Source organism: Ammospiza nelsoni, chromosome 2 (assembly GCF_027579445.1).
Source record: "Ammospiza nelsoni isolate bAmmNel1 chromosome 2, bAmmNel1.pri, whole genome shotgun sequence".
NCBI lineage: Eukaryota > Metazoa > Chordata > Aves > Passeriformes > Passerellidae > Ammospiza > Ammospiza nelsoni.
The window spans coordinates 89,516,072-89,529,432 of NC_080634.1; the positions used below are offsets into that span (position 1 = coordinate 89,516,072).

Sequence of the window (13,361 nt, forward strand, 5' to 3'; positions counted from 1 at the left end):
AGTTACCACTAACTAAAAATAAAAACCAGGAAGTGCTGTATGTTTGGTACCGTAAAGGTTTGAATTTTCATCTCATAACGTTTTGTTTTTCAAACCACTGTATTCCCAGTAGCACAGCAAAAATCATTTGCTTTAATGCAATTGCTAATAATGATGATATCAACACAAACCTCTGTTTGTTCATATGTTGAGCTCATTGAATAAAGAAGCTTATCATTTATCTGTGTAGAAGCTTTTAATTAGTTTTCTGAATTTACTCCAGAGATTAATGGGCAGATGATATTCAATATATGCATTATTGTTTTAATTTCGTTATTGAGATATCTAAATTTGTATGCTCTTCTCTCTTTGATTCTTTACTTTTTTTCTCTCTGTTAGGTAATTGTAAATATTTGTCTGCAAACAGATTCATAAAAAATCTCCACTAGGCCATTGTACCTGGGTGGTGGTAGGTGGGTCACAACAGAAAACAGCAGCAAATTCCACTCTGTCAGGGATTATAAACTTTACTCAGAAAATACTGTGTCACTGAAAAGTGTCACTTGCTGGAACTTTTCAGCATTTCCAGTAAGTGGAGGAGGTACCTTTTCCTGCTCACACACTAATAGTTTGTGTATTCAGGCATTTCTTCTTTAATTGAGATTTCTTTTGACCTTTTCCCCCATCTGCCACCTTTTCCCCTGGTCATCAATTGCTGTTGGCCACTGCAGCATGGCTCCTGCTATCCCTCAGTATCCCACTTACCCATGGGACTCTTCCAGTATGGCAGAGTTGTCCTGTGCACCTTCCTGCTGCCTCCACCTGGCAGGTTCCTCTTGCATGCAGTGGGTCACAGCCTCTGCTAACGTGGGAGCTGCACGTGCTCTTGTTGAGGTCCACATGAGGACCCAGAGCAGATGAAGCTCAACCCTTGGGCTGTTTAGGGAAAAAACTTTGTCTGTCCTTTCAGTGGAGCAGTGGTGTCACTGCCTCCTGAAGGCAGCCAGTATTCACAGCCTACTGCCATCCTGGCTTAGGGACTGTGCCCTTTTGCTGCCAAGAGAGGATATTGAGCCCAAGCTGCTGAATCCATCTTTGCTTTTCTTAATTTATTGTGTCTTGGGAGAAGGTGCACCTTCGAAGTGCAGATAAAAGGGAATGGAAACCCTCAGTAAACAGTGCATCATTTTTCTTTAAAACAGTGCCCTGTGTAAATGTAAAGTTCAACATTATGGTTTTGTTGGCCCAGTAGGAGAGGGATTAAAAATGCTCGTTAATGGGATTTAAAAGCAGGAGTTCAGTTATATTAGCTACAAAAATATAATTATCATAATTAAGATTGCAAAGCACTAACGAAGTTCTTTAATAATTATCCTTTTTCCTTAGAGATTAATTTTGCAAACCTGATTTGAATTTTACATCATGCTGGAGAAACTTTATCTTTGTAGAAATGGGAACCACTGGTAGCGTGAAGGGTCTGAGAAGAGCAGTATTTGCACATAGCTGGAGTATGGCTCAGTCTGAGACAGGAGGGACTCAAGGGCATCAGTGTTCAAGATGGCACAAAATACAGGTGCTACCTTAGTCTGATGCTGTAGCTGAATTCTTGGCAGGTTTATGGATTCAGACAGAAGACTGGGAGTCTGCAACTAGAGAACATTCCTCCCGAAAGTGTCATGCAATCAGGCAGGTGGAGGGTCTCTATTCTTGCTGGCTTTAGGCTTGGTGATGCCCAGGCAAACCCTGAAACCTCCTGACTTGCTCTGGTCAGAAATGACCTTCAAACTCCATAGGCTGTGTTACCTGCAAGGAGAGAGCAAGCAGTACAGAGCAATAATCTGTGTGGTCACAGGCTTGCAGGGTCCCTTCTGAAAAGAAAGAGACAGCAAGTTCTCAAAATTAAATGACAACAAATTGTCCATTTAAAAATATCTCCCCCAAACAGCTTTTCATGATTCATCTCCCCAGATGATTAAATATTTAGTTCGGCTGACAGGGATATGATAGTTACTATAGAGCAGAAAATTTAGTGCAGTGTGTGAGTTATAAGCAGATGTGTTATCAAGCTGTTAACACAAAAGTGATGGGATTATTGGTGTTGATATCTGTATTTATTTCTGTAATATTGTATGGGGATTTTTTTCCTGTCACCAGCAGATCTAGGCCACAGCTTTGGCTCTTGCATGGGGCAGAGAAGTTGTCTTGCAGGGTCTCTGGAGGGACAGTCCCCTTGTCCCCTCATGCCTCCCACCTGCAGCCCCATCAGTGGCAGAGCAGCTGAGCACCCATGGGTGTCACCATGCTGCTGTGCCCATGAGGATGGGGAGGCCCAAGGAGAGCGCTCACTGCCTGGCTCAAGTCCCAGTCTGCTCCTCGGAGCTTGGCCCTCCAGTTCTTGCTGGTTTGAAGAAGCAAACAAATCCCATGTGGGCAGGGAGAGGGCAAGGACACTGAGAGAGGACAGCCCTTCACCCTAGGGCTGTTTAATAAGAGGGAGATGCCACATCAGGATAGGTGCCTAAAACTCAAAGGAAATTTGGCTTCATGTTTAGTTTCTGCTTTCCTGATGAAATCTCCACAGAAACATGTAGTCTGTTATTTCAACATCTTGTGTATGGAGGGAATGATCACAGCTGGTGTAAATTGTGACAATTAATTGAATAACACTACCAAAAAATCAGAATTTATTTCTAGAACAAAGTTTTCTGTTAGCAAAATTACTTCTAGACCTAGAGCCTTTTAAAAGAAGAGTAATTTGGTTATTTGAGAGCCATACATAAACACTTAACAAACAAAAAAGTGGGGGGAGTAACACTTAACAATCAAAGAAGTGGGAGGAGTGAGACCAAACTATGTCAGCTCCTGGACATCTTGCTTTACATTCCAGTGCCACCATAGCTTGTTTAATCATATGGAAAGGGTGAAAATGATCTTGTCAAAACTGTTGCTGCCAGAAAACAAAGAGAATGACTGATAACAGTCCCATTGAAAAAGACTCATTTTCTGCTTCGTTGGTGTGTCCCAGGTAGTTCATGTCAAGCAAAATAAAAATCCTTGCATTTTTGACAAATAAATATTTATAGTATTGTCCTTGCATATTTTGCCTGTATCAGCTGAGCATTTGACCATGAGAGGATCATAGGTCAAATGTTGTATTACTCTACTTATTTAAATATTTGCAGAAGAACATAAAGAGATTCTTACAACTACGAATACTTTATAACTGAGACCCTTTTAAAGAAAAGGTTTCAGAGCTAATAATTGCAAAATAATCTGTGCAGTTCTGCCTCCACGTTTTGACCTGGATTTTGCAGAGATACACATACATGAGGGCCTTCTTATAGCAGTATAGAGTTAAGCACATTTTAAAGTCTTTGTACATTCGGGACTTCTGATATTATGAGGATTAAAGTTTTATAAATACCTAAAACAGATTAAGAACATGAGAAGTAGAGAGAGAAGAAAAACAGGTTTTACATTCAAGGGCCATTCTCGTGTTAGGCCTTTTTTCTTCCCCTTTTTTTTTTTTTGTTTGTTTTTTTTTTCTTCTTTTTTTTTTGTTTTTTGGGTGTTTGTTGTTGTTTTGGGGGGTTTTTTTGTTTGTTTGTCTGGGTTTTTTTTGTAATTCTATCATAAAGTTTTAAATGCTTTTTTAATTAACATCTAGAAGTGGCATGACAAACACCTGAAATATAGACATATAACGTCAAGATGTTTATCTGTTTATAAAGCAGGAGCAATGTCAATGTAGGAGAGACAGTGCATAAGCTATTTCTAGTACAGAAACCAAAAGCACAATAAAATATATTTCAAGAACATATATATAATATAGGAACTCATTGAAGCGAACTGATTTGCTTAGGATATGTAGCCAGCTCAGTAGATCCAGAATGACTGGACAGTTGAGGTTGAAACCTCAGGAGGTTTCCAGTCCAGCCTCCTGCTCAAAGCAGGGCCAGCTCTGAGGTCAGACCAGGCTGCTCAGGGTTTTGCCCAGTCAGGCCTGTAGATGGGGATGGCACAGCCTCTCTCCTGCTCCATTGTCTGGCTGTCCTCATGGAGAAAAGTTCCTTCTCTCTTCTTTAAACTTACACCTGTTAGTTTTTACTCTCCCACCCTGCACTACCATGAGGAGTCCGCCACTGGTTCTTTACTGACCCCTTGTAGGCAATGAGAGGACTCTTAGCTGTCCCCAAACCCATCTCTTGTCCAGACTAAGTCAGTCTGGCTATCCCAGCCTCTTCATGTAAGTCAGGGGCTCCAGGCACCACCACTGGGGATACTACTGACCTTCCTTCTATCCTAAAAGCTATCTTTTCTGTCCTGGAAAGCCCCAGACCAGTCACATTATCCTAAATGTGGTATAACAGGTGCTGAGTGAAGGGACATAAATCCTTCCCTTCATCAGGCTGCATTCCTGTCCATGCAGCCCAGGGTCCTGCTGGCCATCCTTGCCACCAAGGCACGCCACTGGTTCATGTACAGCATGCTGCCTGCTGCCTTCCAGAACTCCCAGGGCCTTTCCTGCAGAGCTGCTTTCTGATCAGGCCATCCCCAGACTGTGTCAGAGTTCAAGGCTCTTCATTCCTAAGTGCAGGACTTGGCAGTTGGCACCACTTTCATAAAGTTTCTTGTCTGTCCTTTCCTTCAGTCTCCCCCTAGACAACAGCCCTGCCTTTGAGCATGAAGCCAGCATAAATGACATCGACTGCTCTCCCTCCATCCACAGATCCTGTCATTTCATCATAACAGGCAGTCGAGTTATTCTTGGTAAATCCACACTGGCTGTTTTTGATCATCTTCTCCATCTGCCCAGCCTTGTGCTCCAACAGGATTCATTCCATGATTTTCCAGGGACTGAAGTGAGGGTGACTGGCCTGTTGCTCCTTTCTTGAAGGCCAGCATTTGCCTGTTTCCAAACATCAGGGACCTCCCGCACCTTCACAACCTCTCAAAAAAAAAGAGATCAGCCTAGTAAAGGACACCAGCAAGTCTCCAAGTACCCAATGAGGGAAGCAGTCAGTCCCTATCAACTTGTGTGGTCAACTTCACCCAGGCTTCCTCAAGTTCCCTGAGCTGATCCTCGCCTGTTGCTGGTGCTTCTGCTCTTCCCTGCCCCTGCCTCCAGCACAGAGGCTGGGAGACCTTGCTGCTGAAAACTGCCTTAAAACGGGCATCAGCCTCACCTGTTTTGCTGTAACTGATTCACCTCCTCACACACCTCCAGTACTGCAGCAGTCCTGCACTTTCCTTGTTCAACCTTTTGCTACTGATGTAGCAGCAGAAGCTCTTCTTGCTGCCCTTGTCATGCCCTGCAGACGTCACTTGAAGTGAGCTTTGGCTTTCCTGCCACCATCTCTACATACCCAATGAAGTCAATGCAGAAAGACAATAGGTGATTTACCATGCCTTGCCACTTTGGCTTATGTGTAAGCTTTGACGAATATTTGGCTGTACACAAACTAGTAATAACTAAGCATTTAGCTGCCCTGTGCCTCAGTTTCCTTGTTGAAATGCACCCACTAACGCCAGTGCATCAGCCAGGCTTTGCCAAATCCCTGATCCTAGAATTGTCAGGTGTCACCGTGCAGGGATGTAGGATCTGAGCCACCTCATGCACCCCATGACAAGCCCAGGTGCTTCATCTCCTGGCTCATAGAGAAGGCGAGAGGGCTGCCAGCAGACCACTGCAGTCACATCCTCCTCCGTTCATCACACGCAGCGATGTTACCGAACTGACCTACTTTCCCCATCCGCCCACGGAAGGCTAATCCTGTTTAGCATTGCTGGAAGGGGACGGGCACGCGGAGAAGTGCTCTGAGTTATACAGATGGCAGTCTTTGCTGATTAATGTTAGTTTAATTTGTTTGCCTTTCTGTTTCCAGCCGTGCGAGGGGAGAGCAGAGCAGCGGTTGAACATAGGGATTCACAGCCTGTGCACTCAAGTCTGAATGGCTGTAGTCATTCAGTAGTAATAACAGCAGTGAGGAACATAATGGGCATGTATGTACTGATCTTCATCAGAGATCCAAACGCTGCACAAAACTTTACACGTTGCTCACAAGCCAGAGATGAAAGATGCCTCTCACCCTGGCCACGCTCCAGCCCGGCATTGCTGACGTCAGCCGGCTCACCCCTGGCTTAAACCGATGTGAAACAGAGCATCAACAGAGGGATCGCAGGCTGCACACCCCAAAATTCAGTGGCACCAGGCAGAGGGGGAAAGGGGTCTAACACATGGCAATAGGTGCAAGGTTTCTGACATGTGGAAAATAAAACCCCTTCCCACCAAACAGAATAAAACCAGAATATGCTCTGAGTCTTTATTTCTATTCATCATAATCTCTTACTACTCGACTCTTATTATCTATAACCATCTTCCTGTCATCCCCAGTTCAGAAGAGGGGAGCATTAATTTCTGTCAAATTCTATTCTTTTTACTATCCACATGTGGATTGTTTTTAATATATGTTTGCTTTAAGCCTGTTACCATCTAAAGATTGATTGTACACATATGTATGAAACATGAAACTGTCCATGAGGTTCATGAAGTCCAGTGTTTTCTCAAAAAGTTTTCTTTTCTTTTTTTGAAGGGTCTAAATATCTCTTGTGTAAGCAAAATGTAGTAACCTATTGAATGCAGGAAGACCTTGCTATACACTGTCAGGAAAAAACTGTAAAGCTGGACACTTAGCAATGCTTCTGGATTTTTTCTTTACTCTTGAAACAGTAATTCTCATAACAATCTTGGCATAACATGATCCATGGTGACTCCAGACTGTCATTCTCCCACTAAAAAGCCACGTATCTTTCTCAAATAACCATGTATATCATCAGGAAAGTGAATTTTTACTATCTTAAGATTTCTAAAGGCTAGTCTGTTCACATTTTGATAAATCAATTTTTATTGCTATGGTTAGGAATGTGTCATACTTAATTATAGAGTCCAGCATGTTCTTGTAACAGTTCATAGGTTTATATCTATGAAAAGAGAATAGAGTGGTACACTTCAGTTTGATGTGTCTGTGAATCTGTTGATTTGTTCTGATTTGTGTTTGTACAAATCCTTCTGCTGTGTGTTCACACTGTACCTTTCCTGGTGGGATATCTGAGTGCTTCATCCATGTTACAGAACTTGAAACCAGGTGCCTAAAATGGTCAGATGATCACTTCTTGCTTCTCATTCTGTGGCCTTTCCTGCTGCTTCCCATTTGCTGATTTTTCTCTTTGCCTTCCAGCAGGGCTTGGAAGGGAAATACTACACTTGTTTGTGTGATTCATTTCAGAGCTCTGCTTAGCCTAGGGCAGCAGGTGGAGTTCCTAGCCACAGTGGTGCTCCCCAGGGTGGGCAAACCCCATCTAACCCATGATGTGGAACACACATGGGATGATGCTATTGACCAACCACAGTGCCCATCAGACCTTGTTCATCCTCCCTGGGCAGGGGATCTGGCAGCAGTGCCAGCACAGTGACCAAGCTACACTGTCCCCTGTGCTAGAGTGCCTAGAAACTGTGTCCCTGGATCATGCCTAGAACCTGTCTAATCTCTTTTGGTGCCTTCTTCATGTGTATTGGATATGTACTCACATATGTACTCACTAAGCACAGGATGCCATGCATGGCTGGATCTGGCCTTTGAATCCTGAGCCCCACCAAACTTACCCGTGTGCCTCCTGTATGGCACTGACCTCTTTGCTGACAGCCATTTCCTCCCCTTCAAAGAGGGCATGGAGAGTGGATGCCCTGTTGAGGCAGAACAGGAGCAGTGCTGAGCAGAGATGGGCCCTGAGGCTGAGCAATGTGTCTGGCAGGCACGGCAGCATGCCTACCCTGTTGTTCTGTTTCTTCCTCCATCACAACACAGCAGTTGTTGGGAAGGGTCTTCCCAGAGGTCAGAGGATAGTTCAAGGTGTTTCATCCCAGCATCCCAGTTTTCCATACAAGCCTTGCCCATCCCTTGTCTTTGAGAGGATTGTTCTCCAGTGCAATATCATCATCTTTAATTAGGATTGGTTGCATTGTACCAGCATCCCAAGTGGTCTGGGGGTGAGGTCTGAGGTGTAAGGCTCAGGTATGTCTGCAGTGGGTGGGAGCATCCTTCTCCCCAGGGCTGACCATACCTGTACAGGAAAAGTGGTGGAATACCCAGGCAAACCTATGGGGTGATGGAGGCAAACACCCCACCTTGCTAGAGAGGGAAGAGGAGGAAAAGTCCAGTCTTTTCCTTGAGCTGCCAAACATAAGGGCCAGGGAAGCACAAATGCTGTGATTTCTCACAAAGGTTCCCCAGGCACATCTCAGGTCCTCTGAAAGAAATTTACATCTCTGATTTAATCCAGCTGAGTTAAATGAATATGATTAAAAAATTCTTGATAAATATCAGTCAGATTTGTAAAAACTATTAGCTGGCTTTGAGGCAACTTAATGGGAAATCAGCAATGATTACCTACATTTGAGTGTCTACAGCATATCCTTATGGGCAGTAGGGCAGGAAGGAGTGAAACCAACCTCACCAGCCCAGAAAAGTAGTAGTTTAGCTCAATAAAAAACATGTTTCTAGCACAGGATAAGGTGATCAGTGCCAGATGATTTTTTATAGTGCAAGCTCTGTGTCCAGTGGGAATAGACTGTATCAAAATAAACATGTGCAACCTTTCTTCCGGAGAGTCCCTGGAGCGAGCTGGCACTCTGCCTGAATTACTTCTTTCCCAAGCATCTATTCATTGTATGAATGAATGTGAGGGGGATGTTTGTGCTATAATTCTCCATCTGATAACCAAGCCAGGGGTACATGGTTAACAGCTTTAGCCAGTCTTTTGTTTCCAAAATACCATTCTTCCCCACTTGTGGATATGCGTCTTTCTGTGTGTTTGTATGAGTTCCTCCCTGATGGGAGTATGTGAGCTTCCTCCTCCTTGTTCCAAGTAGTTCCCATCTTTTTGAGTGATAGTCTTCACTCCTTGATAATGATCATACTAATGAAGCTCCAAATGTAACTGTCACTGTGAAATACTCTGCCAGCAGGAGTTACATCATGTGGTATTCTTACCTATAGGTTTCCAAATTCCCTTTCTTATTGTGAAAGGATTCTTCATAGTTTGAGAAATACTTGTGCCACTTGTTTTTTTATGTCACTTCTTTGCAGGGGAACCGTGGCACAGAACCTTGGTATTTACTGCCTGCCTCCATCATTGCAATGAGTCAGAATTTTCCCCTAAATCAAGAGACAGTAGGTTTCCAGTTTGCGGTTTGGGACCTTCACAGCTGAGGGATTGGGAGAATAAAATAAAGCAAGCAGGTTGCTCTAAGCACATGCCTAAGCTCCTTGACATGGGTTTCTCTGTCAAGGTGTAAGGCAGCGTCTGTGAGTCTCTAGTAGTTTGCAGCAATTGTATACTCTGATGTGTCTATTTTGTTGAGAACAGTTTGAATTTCATATGGTACATATGTACTAGCAAACCCTGTTAGCAATGCTTATGATGCTCTAGAGATTTTGCCATGTGAGCAAACAGAAGCAAAATGACAATTAGATATTGTCTCATGCTAACAACAGCACAGCAGGTCCAGAATTTCATGTCAGTCACTCAGAAACCTTGTTTACTGGAAGCTGGCCATGAATTGCTTTACAGATCTAGCCAAATCCTTGGCAGAACAGACCAGTTTGATCTGTTGCTCTCTCTCAAGAGTAGAGGCTTCCTGGCAGTGTAATTTCTTCTTGATGGTTTATGGGGTACAGCTGTAGGAAGCCCCTTTCATTAGGTGCATTGTGCCTCTCCAAAAGAGCCAGGGCTGAGCAGCACCAATACTGACTGTCTCGTCCACCTCCACCCTTCCTCACAGCCACTCAGCACACTTGTATTCCTGCTTTCTACTGGGAGTCTGTTACAGCCAGAGGAAGACCTTTAGGGATTCAGGGAGAGCGACTTCTGCTGGTGATGCTGCCCCATTTAGATTGTCATACCCTAGATTCAACATGTGTGCATGCCACAGAACATTTTGTGCTGTGCTGTGCTGTGCTGTGCTGTGCTGTGCTGTGCTGTGCTGCACTGTGAGGGTGGTGAGACACTGAAACAGGTTGCCCAGGGAGGTTGTGGGTGTCCCAACCCTGGTAGTGTTCAAGGCCAGGTTGGATAAGGCCTTGATCAACCTGGTCTAGTGCAAGGTGTCCTCCCACCATTGGGACCAGATGATCTTCATGGTCCCTTCTTACCCCTTAACATCCTGCTGATTGTGAGCAAGGATTTAGCCAAGAAACACTGCAAAATCCTGAATGCTAACCTGCCATTTAAATGATCCCCTCTGTATTCTTGAATAGCATAGGTTGCAATAAGTGAGCAAATAACAACAAAACACATTGAATTGTCACTACATTTTAGCCTGAATTACTTGAAAACATAGTGATTGGGATAACAGTTTCATTATGGGACTAAGAAAATAAACACCTAAAATATATGTAAAACACTGGTTAATAGAATTTTGCTGGCCTTATACATTTTCCTAGTCCAAAATATGGATTATGATATGGCTGACTTGCATGTCAAAAGTCATGGCTGACTGTGGCTGTTTTGCAAGTCAAAACAAATATAAATAATGAAAAATAATCTAAAAAAAATAATCTAAAAACGATTTGGTATTATTTGTTATGTTTTTCTGTATAAGGGAATTCAGCAATTTAAATTCATCAGTTATGACTGAAAAAACTAGTCCCTTGGCCTTCATATTTCCTGTTTATCCTTCATCAAAGAGCTGAGTGCCATTAAGTAGCAGCTTTACCCCTCAATCAGTGACCAGTGGATCTAATTCCTCATAACTCATTTGATAAAAGGTTATGGGTTTTGTGTTCTTAGCTAACTGTTGAGTAATGACCAGGTAGAATGTTGCTGTAAGAGAACTACTAACAGAAGCACTGGTTTTACTATTGTTGAGTTTTCACTTTGGTTTTTTCATAAAATGTTCTTTAAACAGACAAATTTATGTGTGACTCATATGTGGAAAATAACATGGGCTTAAATAAAGCCTAGCAATTAACTTCCTTCCTCCTCCCTTCCAATTTTATTCATGTCTTACATGTTGAGGACTCATTAAATGAGAAACATTGATTGCTGAAAAAGAGTGTTATCATTGCCTATCACTACACTTCTGCTTTGAAAATGAGGCTTTGACAATATCCAGTAGCATTGTGCTGCTGTTTCAGAAAATAAGTGTGTGGGATGCAGCCGCACATGGATTTTGTACCCAAAAGGGGTGCCAGATGCCATGAGAGGTGCAGTTGCACAGAGCTTCCTTCTTGGGCTGAAGTGGTGACAGATCAAGCATCACTGTCTCATAAGGTCACAGAGCAAAGGAGGGTGGGCAGTGAGCTAGTGACAAGGGTTTCTGAGGCGCTCAGCCTTCGGCTGGGCTGCTTTTGTATTTTTCCCTTTGCCTTGCCTACACAAATTTACCCAATTTACCCAATTTACCCTTTTCTCCTTACAGCTCACACTGCTGGAGAAATTGTACTACAAAGCTGAGGTCACAACATTTTGGGGAAGATTAGCAAAAAGAGTGATGGGGATGGGACAGTCCCCATGCTTGGTCCAGCATGGCTGGGCAGGTGGTCTGACTGGGCTGCAGGAGGGATTTTTAGTATGGCTTAGGCAGTGGGATTTATAAGGACACTTCAATTTGAGGGGTAATTCAGTAGAGTTATTAACATCTTGTTTGGCTTTGGGTCAAGATCCACAGAGGAGGATGAAGAGCTTCCCAGTAGGAAGAGCAGAGAGGTCAAAGGCATCAGTGATGCTGGCTCTTGCGCTGAAGATGGTTTTGGTGGGAACATGGGGGGCAATGAAAATGCTTTTCAGCTTGAGCAGACCCCAGGCTCATCCAGCCTGCAAGTTTGCAGAGAGTAACTGCCACACAAAAAAATCCCCAAGAAGTGGCTGTTTTTGTACTGTGCTGATGCACCATGTGGTGCCTGGAAGCCTTGATCCCTGCCTAGGAGACCCTAAGGCTAGCATAATGTTCAGGAATAACATTACCCACAATGGATATTTCCTAAAATCAAGGACTGTGGCATAGAGCACTGCTGACACATTTATTTGACCTGGATATCATCACAGTGTTATTAAATTGAAATAGAGTGACTGTGAGATTAACCTGCAAATAGAGCTAAAAAAGTGACAGTTCATACTGATTCTTGCATTCCTTCAACAGAAAAAACTGCTTAGACAATCTAATGGATGAAGATGAGAAAGACAGGGCAAAGAGGTGAGTATCTTTTCCTTTATAACTCTCTGTGATGAGCTTGATACTGCTTGTTGTTGCAGAAGCTGTTTTATCCATAATCAATTAATCAAAGAGCAAGACAGTAAAATACAGTCAAGCACAACTTGAAAAACTGCCATCTCACAGACTCCTACTCCTGGCTGCACTGTAAAAGGAAAATAACCTAGCAGTGTTTCCTGTGGAAAATGTTAAAAAAGCCAAGGCATTGATCATTTTCTTCACATGACTGCAGAACATCAGAAGTGAAGCACCAACAACATTCTTCTGCCACTATAATACATCATCTGAGCTTCCAGAGTGTACAAAAATGTTGTGGTTTTCTTTTTTCTTTAAATACATTTTGCAAAAGAAAAAGAACAGGAAAAGTGGGGTTTTTCCCTATTAGAATGGCCATTTATTCATTTATTCATCAATGCCTGTCTCACAGCAATGAAAACACCCAGAAGTTACCTTCGGAGCAGAGAAAGACCACAAAAAGTCAGCTTTAAACTGGCACAAACCTATATTCACATGCAGTCTGTACTCCATTGAGTCCCAGTTGGTGGGAATTCACTGTGAACCCTTTGTTGGGAGAGAAAAGGTGTGTTTCAAGGCAGAAGACCTGTGGCAATGAAACTCTTAGTAACTGTCAGAGCTGACCGGCATCTGCAGAAAAGCAGTTTGGAAGCATTCGAGGTTATCAATGCCGCAGCCCACAGTTTAATTACTTTAGAGAGAGACGGAGGTTGCCCACATTTTTCCCCTTGGTTCCTTCTAATGAAAGTATTTCCAGTCCAGGCACAAGCAGTTGATCCAGTTTCATCTCTTTTGATTCCTTCTCTGCTTCTTTCCCTCCCTGCAGCTTTGTTTCACCAATATAGGTCAGCAAAGGCTGCAGCCAGGCTCAGCTGCTCCCCTTTGCTTCCTTTTGGATGGTGCAGAAAGGAGCCCACCTTGCAGCACTGCTTCACCTGCTAAAGGCCTGATCATCTTCAAGATATTTGTGTGCTAATTGTCTAGTAAAAGAAAAATTCATTAAATGAATGCATATATGTAAAAAGTAGGATAACACGTATCCTCGCTCTCGGCAATTGTCATCACCATCTGGTATGGTTTTCATGCCGTTTGTTCC

The 13,361-nt window shown here is 43.2% G+C and overlaps 1 protein-coding gene across 1 annotated transcript in view; it reads left to right on the forward strand.

Annotated features, from left to right (window-relative positions):
* The first annotated feature begins 12,178 nt into the window (after positions 1 to 12,178).
* NPAS2 (neuronal PAS domain protein 2) overlaps positions 12,179 to 13,361 on the forward strand; it is a 53,602-nt gene continuing 52,419 nt past the window's right edge. Inside the window, exon 1 of the mRNA XM_059493741.1 lies at positions 12,179 to 12,232. Within this exon, the coding sequence (XP_059349724.1) occupies positions 12,201 to 12,232 (32 nt within the window). The 5' untranslated portion in view covers positions 12,179 to 12,200. The remainder of the gene's footprint in view (positions 12,233 to 13,361) is intronic.